Genomic DNA, 22,197 nt, shown 5'->3' with positions numbered 1-22,197 from the left:
CCCCCCTCGACAAGTTCTTAAGGCGGTCAGCTGTATGCGCGCCTATCCTGCTACACCCCAGAACTCCCGAGGCGTCTCCGGGAGCAACGCTGCTTTTTAATCCTTGTGACATTTCTTTGGGATAGTTTTTATCTGCCTACCTGCTCCGCTTTTCAGCGCTTTGGACCTAGCGCTCCAGTCCTTCCTGGCTGCCCCTGCACGCGACCCAGACCTCCTCCGCTGATCGCCCCCTCCTCGCCTGACTCCTGGAGTGGGACGGGCGGCTCCACCATCTTGGGCGGGTCTGGGCTCGGTGCAGCTGTTCTTTGGCCCCTCCCCCCTTGCCACGCCCCCTGTTCCTTCTCCCCATGTGTTCCCATATCATGGTTGCCCGGTCCCGGCCGCGTAGCGGACGAGCGCAGCGGGCGCGACGAAGGCGCGCCGAAGTTGCGCCTAAGTTAAGCCCGTCTGCGCCCGTCCGCGACAGACCGGGACCGGGGGCCATGCACTCTGCCCCTTCCTTGGCGTATACCCCAGCTCAACTCATGGCTCTTACCGCTGCCTCCCCCCCTTCGCCCTCCCTCCTGCGACACCTTGACACACTTGGCATTTCTGTCTCTACCCCTCCTCATCTTCCTCTGGCTCCTTCTAGTCCCATTCCACCCGCTGCTGACTCTTCCCTTATTCCACGATCCCTTCCCACCCCTGCCCCCACTATAGCCTCTGCTATATTGCTTAACACCCGCTCTGCTGTCAAACACCAGACAGCTCTCTTCAACCTTCTCACTACCGATTCCCCTGATTTCCTCTTTCTGACTGAAACTTGGTTCTCTGCCGACTCCCTTCCCGACCTCTTAGCCATTCTTCCTGACACCCATTATGCCCTCCGGGCTGACCGTCCGGACGGCAGGGCGGGGGGAGGGGTGGCGATGATCATTCGGTCGACCCTCAAATTTCAACTTCTTAATCACCCCCTCATATCCAATGTAGACTACCTTGTTGCCCGTTCTCTCAATCTCTCTGCCCCCCTCACTGTTGTCCTTGTGTATCGCCCCCCCCAATCTATGCCTTCTTTTGTAGCCTCCCTCCAGGACCTTATGGCCACTCTTGTGGTCAACAATTCCTCCGTCCTTCTGCTCGGCGATTTTAATTATTGGCCGGGCGACCCTAAGGAAGACCTCCCCTCAAAAGATTTTTCTGGTACTCTCCAATGTTTAAACTTCACATCTCACGTTTCAGTCCCTACTCACGTCCATGGTCATACTTTGGATCAAATCTGGTCCTCACGCCCCATTGTCTCATCTCTTTTCACATCCCCATGCGTCTGGTCGGATCATTCTTCCATCTCCTTCTCCATCCATCTGGGAGCGGTCGACAAGCCCCCCCTTCCGAAAAACATCTTAGCCCGTAGTTGGAATCGGACCGATCTTGATTCCCTCTCGCTCACTTTGGCTTCCTCTGTTCCTAACCTCACTAATCTTCCCCTTGACTCCCAGGTCAACGCCATTGGCACATGGCTTTCCTCTTCGTGCGATCTAGTCGCTCCGCTCCGAAAGATCAAGGCGGTTCGCTCCCACGACGCGCACAAATGGTTCTCTCCAGAACTTAAAACACTCAAACTCGACCTCAGACGGTCGGAACGCCACTGGAGACGGAACTATTGCTCCTCCTTGCGCGCCAAATACAAATCACTCCTTACTGAATATAAAAAAGCGATCTTAGCGGCCAAAACCGCTTACTTTTCTGAAAGAGTAGCTCTCGCGGCCAATAAACCCCGTGAAATCTTCTCTCTGGTTCATAATCTTGCCACCTCTGATCGCTCCACCCCTAGCCTGGTTCCCTCACAATCCCTCTGCTCTTCTCTTAATGACTTCTTTATCGACAAGATCGTGAAGATCAAAGCCAACATTCCCACAGTACCTCAACCTCGTCCTACTTGTCCCTCCACCTGTCCCTCTTTCTCCTTCGCTCTTTTCCCTCCTATTTCTACCGATTCATTCTTAAAACTTCTGGTCAAAATCAAGTCTGGCTCTCCCGTGGATTGCGCGCCAGCACGCATTCTCAAAACTCTTTTCACCAACTGTCCTGCCCCCCCTCTTGCTCTCCTCAACTCCTCTTTGGCCCTTGGTTCAGTTCCCTCTTCCTTCAAATCTGCAGTAGTCCTCCCCATTCTAAAAAAAAACGGTCTAGACCCTTCTCTTCCTTCTAATTTCCGACCCATTTCTCTTCTTCCCTACCTCGGCAAGATCCTTGAAGCCCATGTCACTTCCTGCCTCTCCACTTATATAGAGGAGAATGGCCTTCTTGCATCCCATCAAGCAGGATTTCGCCCGGGCCACTCCACGGAGATGGTGGTCCTCGCAGTCTTGGACGAGCTCAAGAGGAAAGCCGACTCTAATCTCCCCCAAGCTTTGGTCCTCCTCGATCTGTCCGCTGCGTTTGACACGGTCGATCATTCCATCCTTCTCGACCGTGTCAGCGCAGCGGGCATTCGGGGTGCGGCCTTTTCCTGGCTGGCGTCCTTCCTTCGGGACAGGTCCCAGGCAGTCCATCTCCCCGGCTTTTCTGCTCCTCCCCGCTCAGTCACTTGTGGCGTTCCCCAAGGCTCTTCTCTTTCCCCTCTTCTCTTCAATCTCTATATTCATCCTCTCATCACCTCTCTTCTTGAGCTGGGGGTCTCTGTGTACAATTACGCAGATGACCTCCAGCTCGTCTTTGATCTTTCTTCTACTCCTGATTCCCTTTCCAAGTTCTGTTCTACTTTAATTTTCATTTCTGACTGGATGAGCGCCAACCATCTGAAGCTCAATCCAGATAAGACGGAACTTGTTCTCACTGGTGGTCCTTCCAACCCTTGGTCCCCGGCACACTGGCCCCTTTCTTTTGGCCCCCCCCCCCGGTGCCTGCTTCCTCTGTCCGCACTCTTGGGATTAAGGTCAGTCATGACCTATCAATGCACAGTCAGATCAGCTCCGTGGTGTCCTCTTGTTTCTTTTCTCTCCGTTTAATTCGGAAAATTTCTCGCTTTTTTTCTACCGATGCACTTAAATCCATAGTCATGGCCCTTGTCATCTCCCGCCTTGACTATGGGAACAGCCTGTACGTGGGCATCCCTGCTTACGAATCCCGCCGTCTACAGGCCATCCAAAATCAAGCTGCTCGTCTTATCCTTTCTTTCCCTAAATCCTCACACATCACCCCGGTTCTCAAATCACTTCACTGGCTCCCTGTTCGCTTTAGATCCTTTTTCAAACTGGCTTGTCTAGCTTTTCGGGCTCATTCCCGCTCTGCACCCCTGTTCATCACCTGTCTTGTTTCTTCTCATGTCCCGGCCCGCACTCTTCGCTCCTCTTCTCTTTCTCTTCTTCATATCCCTCGCTTCCGTAAATCCAGAACAGGGGGCACTCGATTCTCTGTCCTGGCCCCCCAGTTCTGGAACAGCCTTCCCCTTTCCATCCGCTCCATTCCCATCTACACTCACTTTCGCAAAGCTCTTAAAACTTTTCTCTTCTCTCAGGCATTCCCCTCTTAAGTCTCCTTGGGTCCCCTCTGTTGAGTTCTGATCAGGTCCCCAGCGCCAGGAAGCCGCTCGGCCATCGTGCGCTTTACTAAATATTTTATTCATTCATTCATTCATTCATTCATTCATTGAAACTCAGAGAAGAAGAAGGATTGGCATGCTGAATACTTGATTTGCACCACCTGGCCCTACATTCTGACTGACTGTGCCTGCTGCACGATCTGGAACTACAGCCCTGTAAATGTATCTTGCTTTTAAAGGATTAAAGAGTAACTCACTGCAAGCTACAGGTTAACAGAGTTCACCTGCATCATCACCACCAAGAGTCTCCTGCCTGGAGTGTGTTCAGTGGACTTTTACGGGTTTTGGCGAGGTGCATTGTGGGAATTTTGGTCCCAACCTTTCAAGGGCCATCTTGGAGCTTCCAGACACTTGGATTGTGTTTTGGAACCTTTTGATCCTCAAGAGGAATTCAGGAAGAAGTTAGAGAAGGTTGGAGCAACTTTGGAAAAAAGCTTCATAAGGTGTCCGACTCACCACCATGAGAACCAAGCCTTCAATCGCGACCCGACCCAGACGCAGGTTCATCCCACTGAAGAGCTCCAGAGGTCCAACTTCCAGTGTTTGACTGGGAGCTTCCTGAAAGCCATCGAACACTCACCGAATCCGGACTGGTGAAGAGCAACAAGGGCCCTCGAAAGAAAAAGCTCCAGAAAAGTTTCTAAAAGAAAAGGTACAATTTTGACTCTCGCTTAGTGTATCCAAGCCAAGCAGGGCTCTATCGTGGTTGGGCTGAAACTTTCACATTTTCCTGGTCAAGGGCACCAGATGTACCAGAGTGGCGCTATAGGTTTCTATGTTCTGGAAAGTGGTAATTCTTTAAAAATTCATATACGTTTCCCTACATTAGATTTGCCATTTTGGTGTAATTTTAAAGATAATACTTCCTATTGCTTTGGGATTTTTATCATGTCTTAATTATTTACTGAATTGGTAAATGCTTTACATACCTCAATCCCAAGCTACAGAGGGTTGAGCATGGGAATAATTTATTGAGACCTATACTGAGTATTAGACTGTGTTAATGGGTTTACTGCCAGTTTTAGATGCATATTTACCACTAAAAATTATGCACTTTCCAATATTGTCACACTCGGTTGCCATAAAAACATAATAATCCTTCTTTTAAATATATATTTGACTTCATTTTTCAAGATAAAAAAAATAACAATTAATGAATTTAAAACGTATTTTTATATTTTATTACAAATCACTTTTTAATACGTTTAGACTCTTAGCTCCCAAATTAATTCATTTTCATCTGTAACTAAACTAAAAATGAATTCATGTAAATATGAATTGATAGTAATCAAAAATAACATATTAATAGAAACAGGTGTTTATTGATATAAAATGCATTCTACACTAGTCTCTTTTAAAAACCAAAAACATGTAAATTGGCTTAAATTACTAAATGAATGAAATAATTGCAATAGTTTAGAAACGTATAAATATTGCTAGGAATTGAAGACATGTCATTCAAAGACTTAGGACAGTGGTTCCCAAACTTTTCTGACCCGTGGCTCCCATGACATAATTGGCAGTTGGCCGTGGCTCCCCATTTTTTTTACCGGTGGGCGGGTGGGGGGGGGGAATCACTGGGGTGCGGTGCACACTTTGGGAACCATTGGTCTACATCATCCCATATATACAAAGGCAATTGCTCTAATGATGGATTAAAGGCCACGTCCTGGCAATCAACTGGCATGCCACTATGTTTATCATGTTTTGAGGTAAAAGCAAAAAGATGTTCTAATTAAAGCTTTTTAAGGGGCAGGTCCTGTCTGATACCGGCTACCTGCAATTATTTGCTTTAGTAGGGAGATTTCTGGCACTTCTCAGCACCTTTGCAACAATAGCATTTCATGATTTGGTACATATGAGAAAGTCAGGAAATCATTTCTGCACATTTTGTGCAAGAATAAGTGACTATTTGATTTTATGTTTTAGCACTTCCGTGCTTCTGTGACTCGTTTTACTTTCCAAAATATGTTAGCTTTCGGAACTTTAAATACATCTGCACACCATGCCTGAGCTTTTCTGATGTTAAAATATAGACTTAACCCAAGCAGGTTCTCCGGGGGCCTGCCTGTGCCCTCCTTGCTATTTTTACCATAATTCATCTTCTTTACTTTGTCAGGCCGTTTTGCCTCGCATTCATCTTGTACTATGGCCTAATCAAGACACTTGGGGTGCACCGTATGCCACACCTCACAGGGGAAGGGATGGAACATTTCTCAGGCTGCAGTTTCCACGACCCACATCCTGTGCGGCACCCCTTGCATCTCATCACAGCTCACCGGGTTGCCGCGGCGCACACTTTGGGAACCACTGACTTAGGAGAATGGTATTGATAAATCCAAAATTATGTTATTGTTGAATGTATCTTAAATTTTACAGAAAATAAGTTATTTTAAACCACTTCACACCCTATTTCCTTTTTAATCCAACAACCCATTACAAATACTAACATAAACCAATAGATCCAATTCAAAATCAATCAAGTAAATACATTTGTCACCAAGACCTTTAACTTCATTACATCTTTAAAAATATAATAAAACCAGTCTATGGATTACAACATTGTAAAACCTGGGCTTATTAGTTGAGAAAGATGTGAGTCCATACAAAGTAATATGTCCAAACTCTTGTCAGGTCTAACACAGAAGTTCAACCAAAAACATGGGCTCAAACCATGTTAGCTATGGCACAGAACACACATGCTTAGCTTAAGAAAAAGTATGGAAAGCATTTCAAGGACCAATACAGCACAACAAAAATCGCAAATTAAATTTCCAAAAATACAGAAAACATTCATTTGAAAAATGCCCCAAAATAATTGCACTTCAGTAGGGGGAATCAGCTATATGATCTTTATATTTTTAGCGAAACAAGTACCAAGAGTAAGTAACGTGCCAATCAGAAATCACTATTTGAGGTTGACTGGGTCGTAGGCAAGATCTCATGCCAAGTACTGTGGAGCGATCCACCATGTAGGTCATCCCATTCAATTGTTTTTACCTTCTGGCGTAGGGCCTGATTTAGAGTTTGGTGGAGAGGTTACTCCATCACAAACAGATATCCGGTCCAGCTTGTTACAAGTGCTTTATAGTCTATGGCACTTGTCATAAGGCTGATGAGATATCCTTCTAGTTTCTGACAGGGAAATCCACCCAGCAAACTCTAATTAAGACCCTCAGTCCTTTTTATGAAAGTCAATAGCCACCAGTGTGTCTAGAAGGCTACATCCAGCTAGGTCCTCTCAAAGTCAGATAGCCATTGGATGAGGTCCCACTGAAGCCATAGGCTTTGGTGGGAATAGCTCCAAGAGAGAGCATTCTAGCTTTGCACCCACCAATGCTCAAATCAGCCTGAAACCTTTTACACCATGTACCCAGGGATCCACTTTACCTACCACCTTGACTCCCAACTACACTCACATTCACAAAATACACAAAGACCTCAAGGTGAGCCCACTTGCAACACGTGTTGTGGGTGAAGGAGCAACCCCAATAATGAAACATTCCATCTAAGGTGGATGAGGATCCCAAGTCGTTTTTTAGAAACATAAATATAAATAGAATGGAATAAAACCCTACTGGGCATCTATTTCGGGGAGATGAAAGCACAACATTTTAGCTTCAGGTCTTCTGTACCTTTTTTGGTAACACAGAAGGACCACGTATGCCTCTAGACTGAGGCCAATCAAAAATATTGAAATTCTTTGGGATGTTGTCAACGCTGTACTATTTCTTCATAATGATCATGATTATGATGCACGCGTAATATGTTGTACATATCCACTGTCCGATAAAAAATGTGTGCACTTCAGTCTGAATCCAAGTGAAAGAGGTGCAAATGACCTTTACAATTCTACCACTTTGGCAATGGAAAAATATGCCTGACTCTGAAACACCTGTTTGGAACAAATGGCCCTGGTATGTATTCTAACCCCCCCTTTCCTCTTCGAAAATATGGGAACATTAAGTATCAAAATTGTGGACTGTTTCCCCTTGTCTGAATGGGATATTGGATGAATTTGGTGGGGCCTAGTTTTCTTATTGAACAGATGCTTCAGAGTGGATTATTTTTGTATGAATATAATTAACTTCCATGCAGGTGCTGTCTATAGAACCCACAGAACTTGAGTGTGAAAGGAAAGTTTTGACATTCTTGACTCAGTTTGAAGTAGTAGATGTAGGCAAATTTGGGACAAGTCTTGGAATTGTTACACCTGGATTAGACGCCTGACCTTGTTGCCATCATCATTATCATCTCCTTTTCCACCCAAAGGCTCTGTGGATTCAGATGGTTAAACAATAGCCATCCCAAGTTGCTGCTCCTTTAGATGTCCTTTCAAGTGACTTCCCTGGTCACCTCTGCCAAGATGTTTGCCCTTCACCACATATACATTTCAGTATTGCACCTGGTGCAGATTACATTGTGGTTGTTGTTCCTGTAAAGGTAATAAAACCAAAATCCAGGACTCTGTTCTTCCTGATTGTGCTAACTGACCTTGATGGTCAGTGGTACCAAAATAAGGGTACAGAGAAGCCATGGTGTTCACAGTCTCATGGTATTTTGCTTTTATGATTACATTTAGTTTTACTGTGGCCTGTTACCTTTTACTGGAGCAAATAATGGAGCTAACTAGAATGACAAGCTGCCTCAGGATATCTTTCAATTTGTACAAATCACTACATCATCCCATGAGGCAGCCATCATTCTCAGAACTTCACTGCTAGTGTTATGTCCCCCATAATGCTCACAGGTCCAGCCGGATAACAGCCATCATTAGAAAGGTGGCTTGGAGAAGTTGGGGGACTATTTTGGAAATGGTGTATATGTGTTAGTGCCCTCCTCACCACTGATACCATCTTTATCTACAGCAAGCTACTTTTCAGCTGCCAGAGGTTAAACATATTCTGGTTCTCATACTGGTTCCTTGGACTCTCCTATGATTTCCTAAACCACCGCTCCACCAAAAAGGTTTTTTTCTGATGCATGGACTTCTACATTTGAGCCCCTGGTATGGGTGAATTATGTGTGTCACTCTGCAAAACGCTCCTGAACAATGGAAAATTATAGTGCTGACCTGCACCACATGGGAAGTGTTCTTAATGATGGTGGTAATGACACTCAGTTATTAACACTTGACCAGCCAGCCTAATTTGGAAGCGTAAGTACCTTTTATTTCCTTGATACTTACTTCTTCATAGTACCAACAGCAGAAAATACCCAAAATGTACTCATGAAATCTGGATGCCATCCTGTCCGTCCTCAGGCCCTGACCTATAGCACGAAGAGCATAAAATGCACACAATTCAAGGAAAAAACTGAGCAAGTGACGTTTTGCATTGAAGAATCTGGCAAAAATTTCAGTCAAATCAATTTGGAACATGTGGCTCGTTAAAGGAACTTAAAAATGAGGATTACAGAACACCAGCTGAGCATATCCTCACAGGACATGTGCTTGAATTGAGCAACACATTTAAATAATACCAACATTGCGCAACTCTGATTTTAGATATGTGGGATATTGTTGAAATTGACTGTGGATGGGGAGATAAGAAGAAACACTTGCTTCAAAAGGAATTTAGATGGATCAAATATTTCAGTTGTGGACACCCATAGAAAATCAATGACAAGATGGACTATGATGAGGGGATAGGAATTACAAAATGGAGAAATAAACTTCCTATCACCAAATAGAGTGTTGAGGATGTAGTTTTCCCCGATGGGGAATTGAGGTTGGGAGACTTTTCTTTAGTAAGATGATTTGGATGACAAATCGTGGTGGGTAAACATGTTCTTATTGGAAATATCAATAACACCAAAAGCTTGTTGCCATACAGCGAGTAAAGCTGTTTTCCATGCTAACATGAACTGATACACAAATATTTTTTTTACTCTTTGACATTGACTTTTGAAGAGATTTGGTGATATTTGTTAATTGTGATATACTTATTTATATTTATTGGGCTAATTGGAAAGATTGTGATATCTTGCTTCTAATGAAGGGCATGGACGAGACCCCACATGCTTAGAGATTGTGGAAATATATGTGATTGATTTCAACAAATTCGTTTTGAGAAAAAGGATGTTGAGTGTAAAAAAAGGTAATTAACAAGAAGAGGATTAATTTCATTGTAAGAAGCCCTTCTGCACTCCGTTCTGATTTTGATTAACACTGATCCAAGTTTCTATGTAATGCCCTTGAAACTAAAATGTTTTATTTAAGAATATTCATATAGTTCAATGTGGTAATATTAGCAGGGCCGGACTGGCTACCGGGCGTTTTTATGTGCTGCAAAGCTGGGGGCTAATTTCTCTGCTGTGGGGGCTGATTTATATGATGGGGACCTGCGTGCCCTTTGAAATAAAAAAAGCAAAACGAACTTTGTACAGCACATGCAGGTCCCCATCAACAAAATTAGCCACCAGCTCGGCAGCACACCAAAATGCCCGGTAGCCAGTCCGGCCCTGAATATTAGAGAGACATACAAGCCTCCCATAGATGCCCACAATCATAGCACCAAGACAACAAAATGTCTAAAGTTTGAGGAAAAAATATGGGGTCACCCGTACCCTACCACAGCTTTCTTAAACACATATCACTGCAGCCAAAGTTATCCAGCAGCACCACTGCACAAAATACCCACAATATAACAATTAAATTGGAAGTACACCTGCACTCTACTACAGACTCCAAATCAAATCGTACCCAGAGCAAATTAAAAAAAAAGTACAAAATGTTTAGTCTTATGGGTTATTTATAAGTTTGAAATTTATATTTTTAATTATATTTTCAATAAAAGAATGTAACTATTTTTTGTCATCAAAAGTTTTATTTTTTCACATTTTTTCATATCAATAAATACTTTTATTTCTTAATTTAGAATTTGAATTTAAAAATAATTATGTTAAAGTTACATTTTGATATAGTACTAAAATACAGTGTATGTTAGTCTTTTAAACTTCATATTTTTTGTAATAATTCCTATGTGGTGGTGTTCTATGTTTGCAAATTTAAAACATTTTTGTATTTAGTGTTTAATGTATTTGATTGAAATTCCAAGGATATTTGGGGTTGTGTTTGAGTGTTTTGTGTGTATTTTACATCTATCAAGTTGTACCTTAATTTTACTATGGACTGATTTCAGATTTCAGTGTATATCATGAAAATCTTGAAGTGAGAACACTAAGGGGCCGATTATGATGCAGCCCTAAAAGACTACAACCCTTTGTAGGAGCCTTTACGGCTGCATCGTAATGGGACGGTTGGTTTACTTTACAACTGCCTCATTATGATGGAGGAGGATGTAAGCTAAACCTGCTGGTCATTCTGGTTGGCTTCCAACGGGCTCGGAGAGCCCGTCAGCCAGTTGGAATCCGGTCTGTCATCTCAAGGGCGGGCATTTCCGCCTTTGAGATTACAATATCAGGTTTCGGGAGCCTTTCCATGCCGACCTTTACGACATGGAAAGGCAGTCAGAACCCGACTTTGAGCCCCCAGCAGGGCCCCCTTGTGTGCACCACCTCAGATTGGAGGCAGAGGGGCCAATGTTGATCCCTGTACCTTGAGGTGCCTGCCACTCGGTGCAGTGATGAACTGCACTTCAGTTTTCTCAATATGAGCTTGTGTTACGGCCAGTTTCCGGCCGTAACATGAGCTCTCATTGAGAAAAGTGCAATGTGACCTGACAGTGTTTGGTCGCATTGTAATGGGTAGGCTGGGACCGCCAACCGGATGTCAGTCGGTCCCAGGACCAAGTCCGTGTCGGGCAGAAGGAATTTCACCTGACATCGAAATGAGGCCCTTAATCTGAGCTGCTTATTGCCCAGCACCTTTCCAAAGATCATTTCCTTTGGAGTGCAAATAGTAAATCTGCCCCCCTATAGTGTCCAACACTTTCCCCAAGATAGTTTTGTGTGGAGTGGGAATAGTGAATCTGACCCCTTTACTGCCCAACACCTTTCTTAAAGTGAGTTAAGTTGGAGTGATATATTTACAAAGGATAAAGTACCGCCTGCCATACATTATAAGGATATTGCAAGTCACTGAGGTGTCCCATAACCATATAGAGGAATGAGGCCAATGGCAGAGTTTCTTTATAAGGTTATGGACCTCCTTATCATGTATGTCAGAGGGTACTTTATCACATATAATAAATAGCTACTCCAAATCCTTTCCCATAAACCACCTAGAACTGTCGTGTGTAGCTCTTTTATATGAAAGAACGAGCATGTTTGCAAACGTGAAGATTAAAAATAAAACCTCTAGTGCAAAATTAAACGCATCAAAAACCTGCTAGATATTTGTTTCAAACAGATATTAGAAACAGTTCAATACAAATCAGTAAAAAAAATGCAGCTGCTCAGAACTTGTAGACACATGCAGAACGATTCTAGCTTTTCTCTTTCTGAGGTGTTAAAAAAATAAACATATGCTCTCTGCTTATAATAGCTGCGTTAATTATGCTCAGTGACCTGACCTACCTTTCACATCAGCCGCTAGCTCTGGCAGACATCAGAACTTGACTGTGATACCCTCATAATAGTTGAGTTCTGACAACTTTTCTTTATAATTGGTGTCTTGGTGCATCTCAAGTCACCAATTATAAAGAAATTACAGCCCAATTCATGAAGCTAAATTGCGCTCGCAGAGGGCCAGATTCTGAGAATCTGGCCCTTTGCGAGTGCGATTTTTGCATTTGGGATTCCTCATCCCAAATGCAAAAATCGCTATTTGCGAAATCGCATATTTGTGAGGAATTGGATTTAAGGAATCTCTATTAGAGATTCCTTAAATGCAATTCATGAACCAATTTTAAATTGCGAATTCGCAATATTTGGTCGCTATTTACCACGAAGTATGACTTCGTGGTAAATAGCGAAAAAGTAGAAAAAAGCACTTTAGTGCATTTTTCTCCGTTGCGTGTTACACACACACATGTCCTTTGGACATGTGTGTGCGCAACACCTGTGTAAATTTGAATTTCAGGGGTGCTACAGGGTGTCCTTTGGACACCCCTGGCACCCTTGAAATCGCTATCTTATTTGCGATTAGCTAATTGCTAATCGCAAATAAGGAATAACTCCCCATTCATTCTTATGGGCCTTTAGGCCCATAGGAATGAATGGGGAGTTATTCCTTATTTGCGATTAGCAATTTGCTAATCGCAAATAAGGAATGTGTAGGAATCGCAATTTATTTTGCGATTCCTACATGAATCCCGTTTTGCGAGTCTGTAATAGCTATTCCTTATGAATCGCTATTAAAGACTCGCAAAACGGGTCTTTGATAAATCTACCTGTTAGTAACTGCCATTATGCAGGGATTACAGAATCCCATGTATTATATTTATTTATTATGTAAGTGTTTTAGTTAGGTATTTTATATTGTAGAGTTTTACCAGTACTACGGTTAGGTTGCATATTGTTTATTGGGATTTTTGAGTTATGTATGCATTTGTATTAGATTGGAGAAGTATTTTTAGCAATGTAATAGTTTGTTTAGCATACCTATATAAAAAACTGCTCTGTAGTCTGTATGCAGGGTTTTATTCTGAACCACGAAACAGCTTGAATAGATCCCCGGTGTGTGGTAGTGACTGATTTGAGCGTCCCCTTTCTCAGCAACATGGAGGGCTCCTTTGTTCTGTTGTATAGTTTATAATTTGCTGCTGCAGCTGATGGAATATGTATCAAACAACAATGGTTCACTCACCACCTCCTCCAAAATGAACCATTGTTGTTTGATACATTGTGATAGTTATAAGGGTAACAGGGCCAGCTCCTTTGGTTGTAACACGCCTTTGGTAGAATAGGCAGTGGATGTGCCTTGTTGTTTTTGGTAGTAGTTCTATTAAATTTGCTATTCCTGTTATTTAAACTTCTCGGATGTCAGAATTGAAATATGTTCAACATTTCTTTATAGCAGTATTTGCTGGCTTTGCAGTGTGTTTTCAAGTAAATATATTTATGTTTGTCAGACTTTAGCTCCCCTTTGGTTTGAAGAAGATTGTGCAGTCAGTAATATTTGCTTAAGCTACATAACTTTCATATTTTGCTGTGAGTTCGTAATATGATAATACTTAATCCATTCTTTTTTTATCCTAGAGAACAAGTGGAATGCTGTACAAAATTACATGCCCCATCAATGTGTTTCGTATGAATAACATTCTTCACATTTCACAATTACAATTTTTCACTTAATATCCACTTAGAATCCCATGTCTGTATTTTCATATTGTTTCTGAATTTATCTTTGCCTGTGCTGTTCAAGCTGTGCCTGTCTTCACCACAATATTATGTCTGAACCTAGTGAGCCTAGCAGACAGTAGTGTTTTAAGTTTAGCCTTTAAAACACTCTTTCGGTCTTATACTTTTCAAAATAATAAACTTATTGAACACAAAAAACACTCTTTCAGTCAGCTGAATGTCTTCTCATTTCTACTGTTTTAATGTTCCTGTTTTTACTTCCGTTATACGCTGCTTTTAGTGCAGACAATGTCATTCAAGTGCATGAAACAGCAGAGAAGAACGTGCTGTTACCTTGGCATTTAACCAGCAATGTGGCTAACCTTTTCTTTTATTCAAGTTCAGCAAAACCACAGCAGGGAGAGGGTTCCAAATGCAGTTTTATTTTCAGTTTGTAAATTCACGTCTTTCTTTGGCTTTCTCGTTTGAAGGTTAGCTATATTTTAATACTCAATTTTACAAGATATATGATATAAAATGTTAGAGACATCATGTAAAACAACCTTATGTAATACATATCTATGTATGTAGTAGTAACATCAGATAACATTGAATAAAAAATGTACAATATGTCTGTTCCTTTGAATATATAGAATAGTATGCAAATTGGGTGATTTACGAATACCAAAGTTGTTGTAAATCAGATGTGTTTTGGATGCAGTTACATGTAACAGGAACAACATGAACTAAGGGCCTGATTTAGATCTTGACGGTCTTACCGCAGTCCCACTGCGGCAGCGGTCCCAAGTATTGCACCAAGTCAATGGTCATTCACCCAATGTATTTAGATGTATGCAGGTTGACTCGCTGTCCACATCGACAGAGTGTTTCCCTCCGCGGTCGTGGCACACCGCTGCCGACATAGCAGACTTTAGTGCTGGCGAATAGTACTCCATCGCCATCAGGCTGGCGGGTTCCCGCTGAGCAGATTTAGATTTCACATTTGTGATGGCAGTCTCCTTGCTGCACTTCCATGACAGAGAAGTCAGTCGCAGGACGTGCTCAACAATGCACTATCACTTTGGCCATTGGATGAATGCCAGTAGAACACACCCATTTTCTATTGGCCAAATGGAAATACCACACTATAAAACACACTCCATTTAAGACCATGATCCTTTGCCATTCCACTGCACCATGACATCTTCTAGCAGAGATTGGGCCAGTTAAGTGAGATTATTTTGTTCCTTTTCCATGTTTCTTGTCCCTTTCTTTACTTTAATTTATTACCTCATGGTTAATTTTTTATTTAAAGATATTTCTTTTATCAATGCCAGCCCCAAAAATCCATGTTTTACTGAGGGATAATTATCAGTCATGGTGGATGAAATCATAAGAGTAGAGTCATAATTCTTTGGAGTCCAAGTCCAAAATGCACCCCTATCTCAGAAAAAGCAAACATGGGCCAGAATAGTCGACAGAGGGAATGTTGTAGCTAACAACCTGTGCAAACAAGAGGAAATTAGGAAAAGGTGGAATTACCTGTGGGTAGGGTTCTTTTCTTGCCTTCCAAGCATCACATGAAGGCCCAAGGGACTGGTGATAGTTCTGCCAGGCTACTCTTACAACTCATGCCCTTAGAGGAGAAGGTCTTGTAGATCCTACATCCTGAAGGCTGGTGGAGTGGAGTCAGGTAAGTTATACTTTGCAAAGTCTCACTAAACCTCAATATCCTGTTTGTTCTCAACTCAGCTGTTACCAATTTGTTCTGCACATATTTTCAAAACAGATAAACCTCAAACTATCAGTATCAGATCATTTGGATTGTGTGAATGTTTTGTGTTGCACCTAAGATTACAAGTGTCAATATCAATTGCATGTCATATAATGAATGATATGGTGCCTGTAGGTGTTACAACATCTAACAACCCATTACCCATATGTGCAAGTTTTGAGAAGTTGTCTTTGTAATGACTATACCTATTGTGGTGCCCTGGTTTTTTTTGTCCAAAGAATATTGCTTTGTCATATTGCTTATTATCTCTTGTCTAACAGATTTCAATATATGGTAAGGTGTCATGTATTGATCAATCCCTTTTCAATGCTCTCTTCTGAAAATTGTTTGTGATGTTTTCTGAATGTTGTCCTATTCTTCTCAACCGATTGAATTAATGTCATGAGTTTCAGAAATCTAACACTGTTGACTACAAACTTGTGAGGTATGAAATTTACAATGATGAATATAAGTGGTAGCTGTAAAAATTGGCTCTGCACTTTTCACTTGATGACTAATGCCAAATATCAATCCAAGTTGTGTAAGTGTCTGTTTTGAAGTCAGCAAGGCCTAGATTTGTCAATTACACATTTCAACTCTCCACTGTGTTGGGTTGAATGGTTGGGAGATGTTAGCTATACTTCCTAATTACTTCATAAACATTTCAGGACATCTTATTACCTGTTTATTTGAAATTGCTAAACGATATGGTAATATGTTCAATACCACTGAAAGCTATCATCATAATATTCTCTACCTCTTTTTAATTCAAGGTTTCTATATTGTTTGTCTCAAATATTTTGTAGGTATAATAGATACTTTTGCTAACAAGAATGTTCTCAATTTCTCAAAGGGTCCACATGCCAGAGCACGTGGCCAGGAATCTGTCACTGAAGAGACCTCCACTCCAGCCCAGGATCAATCCTTCAGTGACAACAACACTCCTGATAATCTGAACTTTTTTTATTAATGGAACGAAATTGAGTATATATAAATCCAGAATATTGGTAGAGAACAGAATCCCCAGATATCTTTTAGGTTTTGAATTAATACAACCTTGCAAATCTTTGTGTAAAACTGGGTTTGCACCCCCACAAACCAATATTTCTGTCTTTTTTTTGTTAATTCGGTAACCTCCCAGAGATTCAAACTCTTCAAAAATTTGAAAAATATAAGTCTGTGATTCCAAATCAGGTTTAATAAGTAACATAATATCATCTGCATAGAGTTTGATTTTGGCCATGGAGGTAACTGGTGATGTGATCTGAAAACAATTCCTGATAGCAATAGTTAATGGTTCGATAAAAAAAGCAAAAAGAATGGGTGATAAAGGGCAGCCTTGCCTAGTGCCACGTTGTACTAAGATTGAGCCTGCTAATGATTTATTAATAATTATGTTTGCTCTAGCGCCCACATACAAATTCTTTATCAAATTGATGATGCGTTGAGAAATGGCAAACTTAGATAAAATAAGAAAAAGGGTGTCCCATACCACCAAATCAAAAGCTTTTTCTGCATCTAAAAGTAAAACCAAGGCAATCAATGTTTGCTCGTTGGGACCCTCTGCCTTTATCTATTCTCGGCCGCATCAATTTAATTAAAATGTCAATCCTTCCTCTTTTTAACTTTTTGTTCGCATCAATTCCAGTCTATTTGCCCGGTACTTTTTTCTCCAAAATAGAATTTATGTTTTCTAAATTTATTTGGGCAAAAAAACACCCAGATTAGACATACGGACTTTAACTGCAGAAACTGATTATGGCGGTCTTTCCTTACCAAATTTGAGAGATTATTACTATGCTTACTTTGCACAGTACTTAGAGAGATTTAAGAATAGGAATGCAGCAACTGGTTGTTTTATAAATTTTTTCTTTGATTTGATATGTTTAGTGTATTTTAGCAAATGGCTATTATATCGTACACCAGTAATAATTGCTAAAATGTATAATAATGCGTCTGCTTTTTGTTTTAGACATTGCAATTGCGAACAAGCCAATTGGTCACACATTATAGTGTTTTGACCTAAAATAAAGCATTTTTGGGAAGAAATTATTGTTTTTTTAAAAACTTATTGTATGCTATCAGTCCCATGCAATGCAACAACGTTATTATTTGGTTATGATCCTGAATGTACATTTTCAAGTCACTTGGCAAAATTGATTTATATTATAATGGCCGTTGCTAGATCTTTACTATTGCAGAATTGGCTTTCAACCTATATCCCGACGCTGCAGGAATGGCTGGAAAAAATGAAAAGGGTTAGGAAAAGCGAATTGTTATACGCTCAAAGAGTTGGGTGTATTAGAAAATTCGATCAAATTTGGGGATGTTATTTTGAGTAAATTGGTTTGATAATACGTTATATTGAAAACAAATGTAATTTTACTTTGCTGTGATTTTTTGTATTTTATGATCTATACTGCATAAATCTGAATACAACTTCAATAAAAATTTTTTTTAAAAAAAACACTCCTGATAATCTGGATGAGGATGAGGATCCTAGTCCATCTGGGCAGCATGAGCAGATGGCTCCAGTGAGTCTCACTGGGCCCACACTGTCAACTCCCACCCCCGCTGTAACGCCTCAGCTAACTGAAGGCTCCACTTCCTGTGTTCCTACCACTATGAAAGCAATTGTGTGCCCCCCAATCCTGGGTAATGTTGACACAACATAACCACCAGTTCCTGCTCACCCAAGATCCAGTCGAATTGAGGCACTCTTGGCAGAGGGCACAGGGTAGTGGGGTTAGGGGTCGTGGAGAGATAATGTGGGCCAGCATAGTGAGGCCACTGGGGTCACTCTCACTCAGACAACCATTGACCAAGCCTTAGGAGCCTATAATTCATCCCAAGACATGATGGGCCAGGTACTCACTGAGGCCCCAGAGATGAAGCAGTTGCAGAGGTAGCTCAATTATTAAATGGAGGTTCACAACTCCAATATGGGACCCCTGACTGGTGTGCTGCAGGATATTTACACCCATATGTGCAGGACTTTCCTAACACCTTCTATCCCTTCCTGTGGTGCTACAACATCTGGCCCATCTACATCTAGCACAGCCACTGGAAAGAGGCCCTGCCACTGGAAGAACCACTTGTAACCATCCCAGGTCGTGCAACTGTGGATCTACCCTCACCCGCAGGAGGGGATGTGATCCAAATTATCAGGAGGATGGCAAGACCTCTGCCACTACCAGCAAGAAACCCTGTGTTTCTTGCACCTCCTCCAGTGTGTAACTAGTATTCACTCTGTGGACTATTTCTGGACACATTTACCTTTCTGAAGCCAGTTATATTTTGGACATTGGATTTCAAACAATTTTGGCTATTCAACCATGGTTTCATTCACAATGACTGACTTCTTCACTTTCTGGTTTGCTTTATCAGTTTTACGCTATTTATTTTTTTCTTGTTTAGTTCAATACATTTGCAAAAAAAACCTCATAGCACAACTCTATCAATGCATGAGTTTCCTTCCATCATAACCTTATTGTAGGACTTGGCCTTTTAGGCTAAAGTTCCCTAAACTTTTTGCTTTCCCCAGACCGTTTTCCTGACATAGAGTTGTCAATTTAGATGCTTTGGGTACTTTGCCACTGCTGATCAGTTAGGGATGCTAGGACAGGGGTATAGGGTAAGACACTTGACTGCACTCCATTCTTTATGTCTTGGTCTAGTTTTATTTATGGGTGCCAGAAACCAGAGGCCACATACCCCTAGACCTCCAAAGTCAATGCCAAAGGCACTGTATACAATTCAACACAATGGTACAGCACACCACACAATATGTAATAACAATAATAAGAATATCAATAAGCCATGGAATTTCTCTTTTCTTGTTTTTATTCCAAATCTTCATACATAAGTAGCCAACGCGTTTCGTCCGAAGGACTTCTTCAGGGCTACAATAAACAAATATACAAAATGTACATATTATACAGTGCTATATTACAATTAAAAAATCTAACTTTTTATTATACATTCTCAGTGAGAGAAAACAAATTTAAAAAAGATGTTACTATATAGTCCAAAACCATGGCCTACTGACAAAAATAACAATACATTCTCATTAAGACAAGAGATACATGTTACAACTTGTTTTTTTTTTTTTTTTTTTTATTATTTTTTCAAAAGAAGGTTTAGAGGGCAGGAAGCTCAGTGTCTCTTGAGTCACTTGTTATTTTCAAAAGGCAAATTTTTTTGTACATTTTTGGGCAAACCACTATAAAAATAGGATTGGAGAAAAGGAACGATCTTCTGTATTTTTAAAGTAAAGTTTACTAGATAACGATTTAGAGAATTATTTCTTACCGAATAATTATCAGAATTGCTGATCAGTGTCAAAGTAAAAGTGTTCCCTGTGTAAAGTGCAATGGCAATTGGTTGGCCATGAGTGCTATGTCTGCCTTACTAGTAAAGTACCTAGTGATGTGCACTGTGTGTGCCAGGGCTAGTAATGCAAAGGTGCGTGGAAAAGGGAATTGAGGCCTGGAGTGTAGGGCCTGTGCACAGTTTGCTAAGTTAGCATGTTGTCCTGACAAGTGCAACCACTTGTCAGGCCTTACTTTTCCTTTGTGAGGCTGGGTATTGTGATTGTTAGCCTAGTTCCCTATAAGGTTAAAATGGAGAGGTGAAGTTTAGTATGTATGAACTCACAGTGTCATAACACATCTTTCTATGAGAGTGGTTTTTGTCACTGTGTGTTCAGAAACTACTCTTTTAGAAAGTGGCTGAGTTTTGTGCATTAAGCATTTCTGTATGTTTCTGCTGAATGTGGATTGCCTGAAGAGTAGGCGGAGGAGAAGCCCCGGGAGGTTAAGAGGCCTGGGTTGCTGGTATAAAACAATTGACCCATCTCATGCTGAGTGATTAAGGATCCAGACCCCTAGTATCAAAGGGAAAAAGGTGACACTGGGAGGAAGACACCCAGAACTGATTTAGGCAGGGGTCAGGGACACCTGAGCACAACGAACTTCCAAGACATTTAGGGGTATAACTATAAGAGCTGAGACCACTGAACATTGGAATGGAATAGAAATGGATTGAGACTGAAAAGGCTTGGACCTATTTCATGGTCAAGAGGAACCTCTGCTAAGGAAGAAGACTGTGCCTTGTGTTGTGTGTTGTTACCCCGAGAGCCCGAGGTAAGCTGGCTACCTATTTGGAAAGAAAGGAACATAAAAGTTTCCGGAGAAGTTTCAATCGATGCGGTGGGCATGTGTTGTGGCAGCTTGAGACCCTGTGATCTTGGACAAACGGAGGAGAAGTGAGACTCGGATGCTCTGGGTGCGTGTCCTGGTGCACAGGAGGTATTGGTGAAGAGCGCCTGGGCAACGTGTGCATCGGAGGTGAAATGAGACTCGGATGCGCAGGGTGCGTGTCGTGGTGCACAGGAGGCGTTGGTAAGGAGCGCCTGGTCAATGTGTGCATCGGAAGTGGAGTGAGTCTCGGATGTGTTCAGGGTGCATGTCAGGGTGCACCGGAGGTGCTGGTGAAGAGCGCCTTGTCATCGAATGCACCGGAGGAGAAGTGAGTCTCTGAAACAGTGAGAGTGTCATGGTGCGGCCGAAGGCATTGGTGAAGAGCGCCTGGATATTGGGGCTCCGGAGGTGGAGTAAGTCTCAGTGAAGCAGTGTGCGTGCTTTGGTGCAACCTGGGACTGTGGAGGTGATCGGCTGATCATTGTGTGCACCGGAAGAAAGTGAGTCTCTGCAGTGCGGTGTGCGTGTCTTGGTGCCAACTGAGACCACAGGAAGGAGTGCCTTGTGAACGTGCACTCGGAGTCGACATGAAGTCCCATCAGTGTTGTGTGTGTGGCTTCGTGCCAGAGGAGACCCAGAGGGTGCTGTGGTGAACGTGCACCCGGAGTAACGTGATCTCAGAGGCACGGGGTACATGTGCCCTGCAGCTGCCTGAGACCTTCCTAACAGTCGCAGCCCAGACTGGCAGCCCGGGAAGAGCTGAGGTGCCAGGTCGAGCCGCTGAGGCCCGTTGAGAATGTTCTGCACGGAAGGCCCAGTTCACTGAAGGAGGAGAAGAGAGTGGGGTCACGCCCTCAGGTAACATGGGTCACTACCTGGGCGGGGTGCGGGCTCAGAGTGACACTCTCTAGGCCTCTCAGTCCTTCTGGCGACATGAGCCTTTGCTTTGACTCAGATTGGGGCCCGTATTGACCAAAGGAGTGGCAGTACTGGGGCCAGAGTGAGAAGCTGTACTTTATGTCATTGTTTATTTATTTACATAAAGTTTTATATAGTGCAAACTTGACCCTAGAGGGTATCAGAGCGCTTTACATTTAGGATTGTTGCGTTAAAAGTTACATCATTTACAAGAGCATAGTAAGGTACAGTACACAAAAACAATGTTGCGAGAATTCATAGGAGAAAGGGGAGGAAGGAGTCATAGCAGTGAGACGAAGAAGAACTGTGCCCAATGTCCAGCTCGGTAGGTGACAGTCGAGGGGGAAACCAGGGCCAATCTTCTCAATAGCTGTCTAGCAGCTCCACTGGATATCAGCCATGTTGCTCAATTGATACATGTGGGGGTCAACTGTTATCGAAGATGCTGATTGTCGTAATACACATTGCTAATATTGCTGCTAACGAACTGCTGGACTGTCTTATGACGCCTGACATTATTTCTGCATAATTAAGTACACGAT

General features: G+C 42.1%; 1 protein-coding gene across 1 annotated transcript in view; it reads left to right on the top strand.

The window, feature by feature from the left end:
- Window positions 1-347: 347 nt before the first annotated feature.
- Window positions 348-22,197, top strand: part of LOC147724356 (uncharacterized) — a 42,398-nt gene continuing 20,548 nt past the window's right edge. Inside the window, exon 1 of the mRNA XM_086918028.1 lies at window positions 348-2,015. Coding sequence (XP_086774154.1) covers window positions 348-2,015 — 1,668 coding nt within the window. The remainder of the gene's footprint in view (window positions 2,016-22,197) is intronic.

The sequence above is a fragment of the Lissotriton vulgaris genome, chromosome 4_1 (assembly GCF_964263255.1).
Source record: "Lissotriton vulgaris chromosome 4_1, aLisVul1.2, whole genome shotgun sequence".
Lineage (NCBI taxonomy): Eukaryota > Metazoa > Chordata > Amphibia > Caudata > Salamandridae > Lissotriton > Lissotriton vulgaris.
The sequence above is the reverse complement of the archived record's forward strand: the minus strand, read 5'-3'. Positions and strand labels throughout refer to the sequence as shown.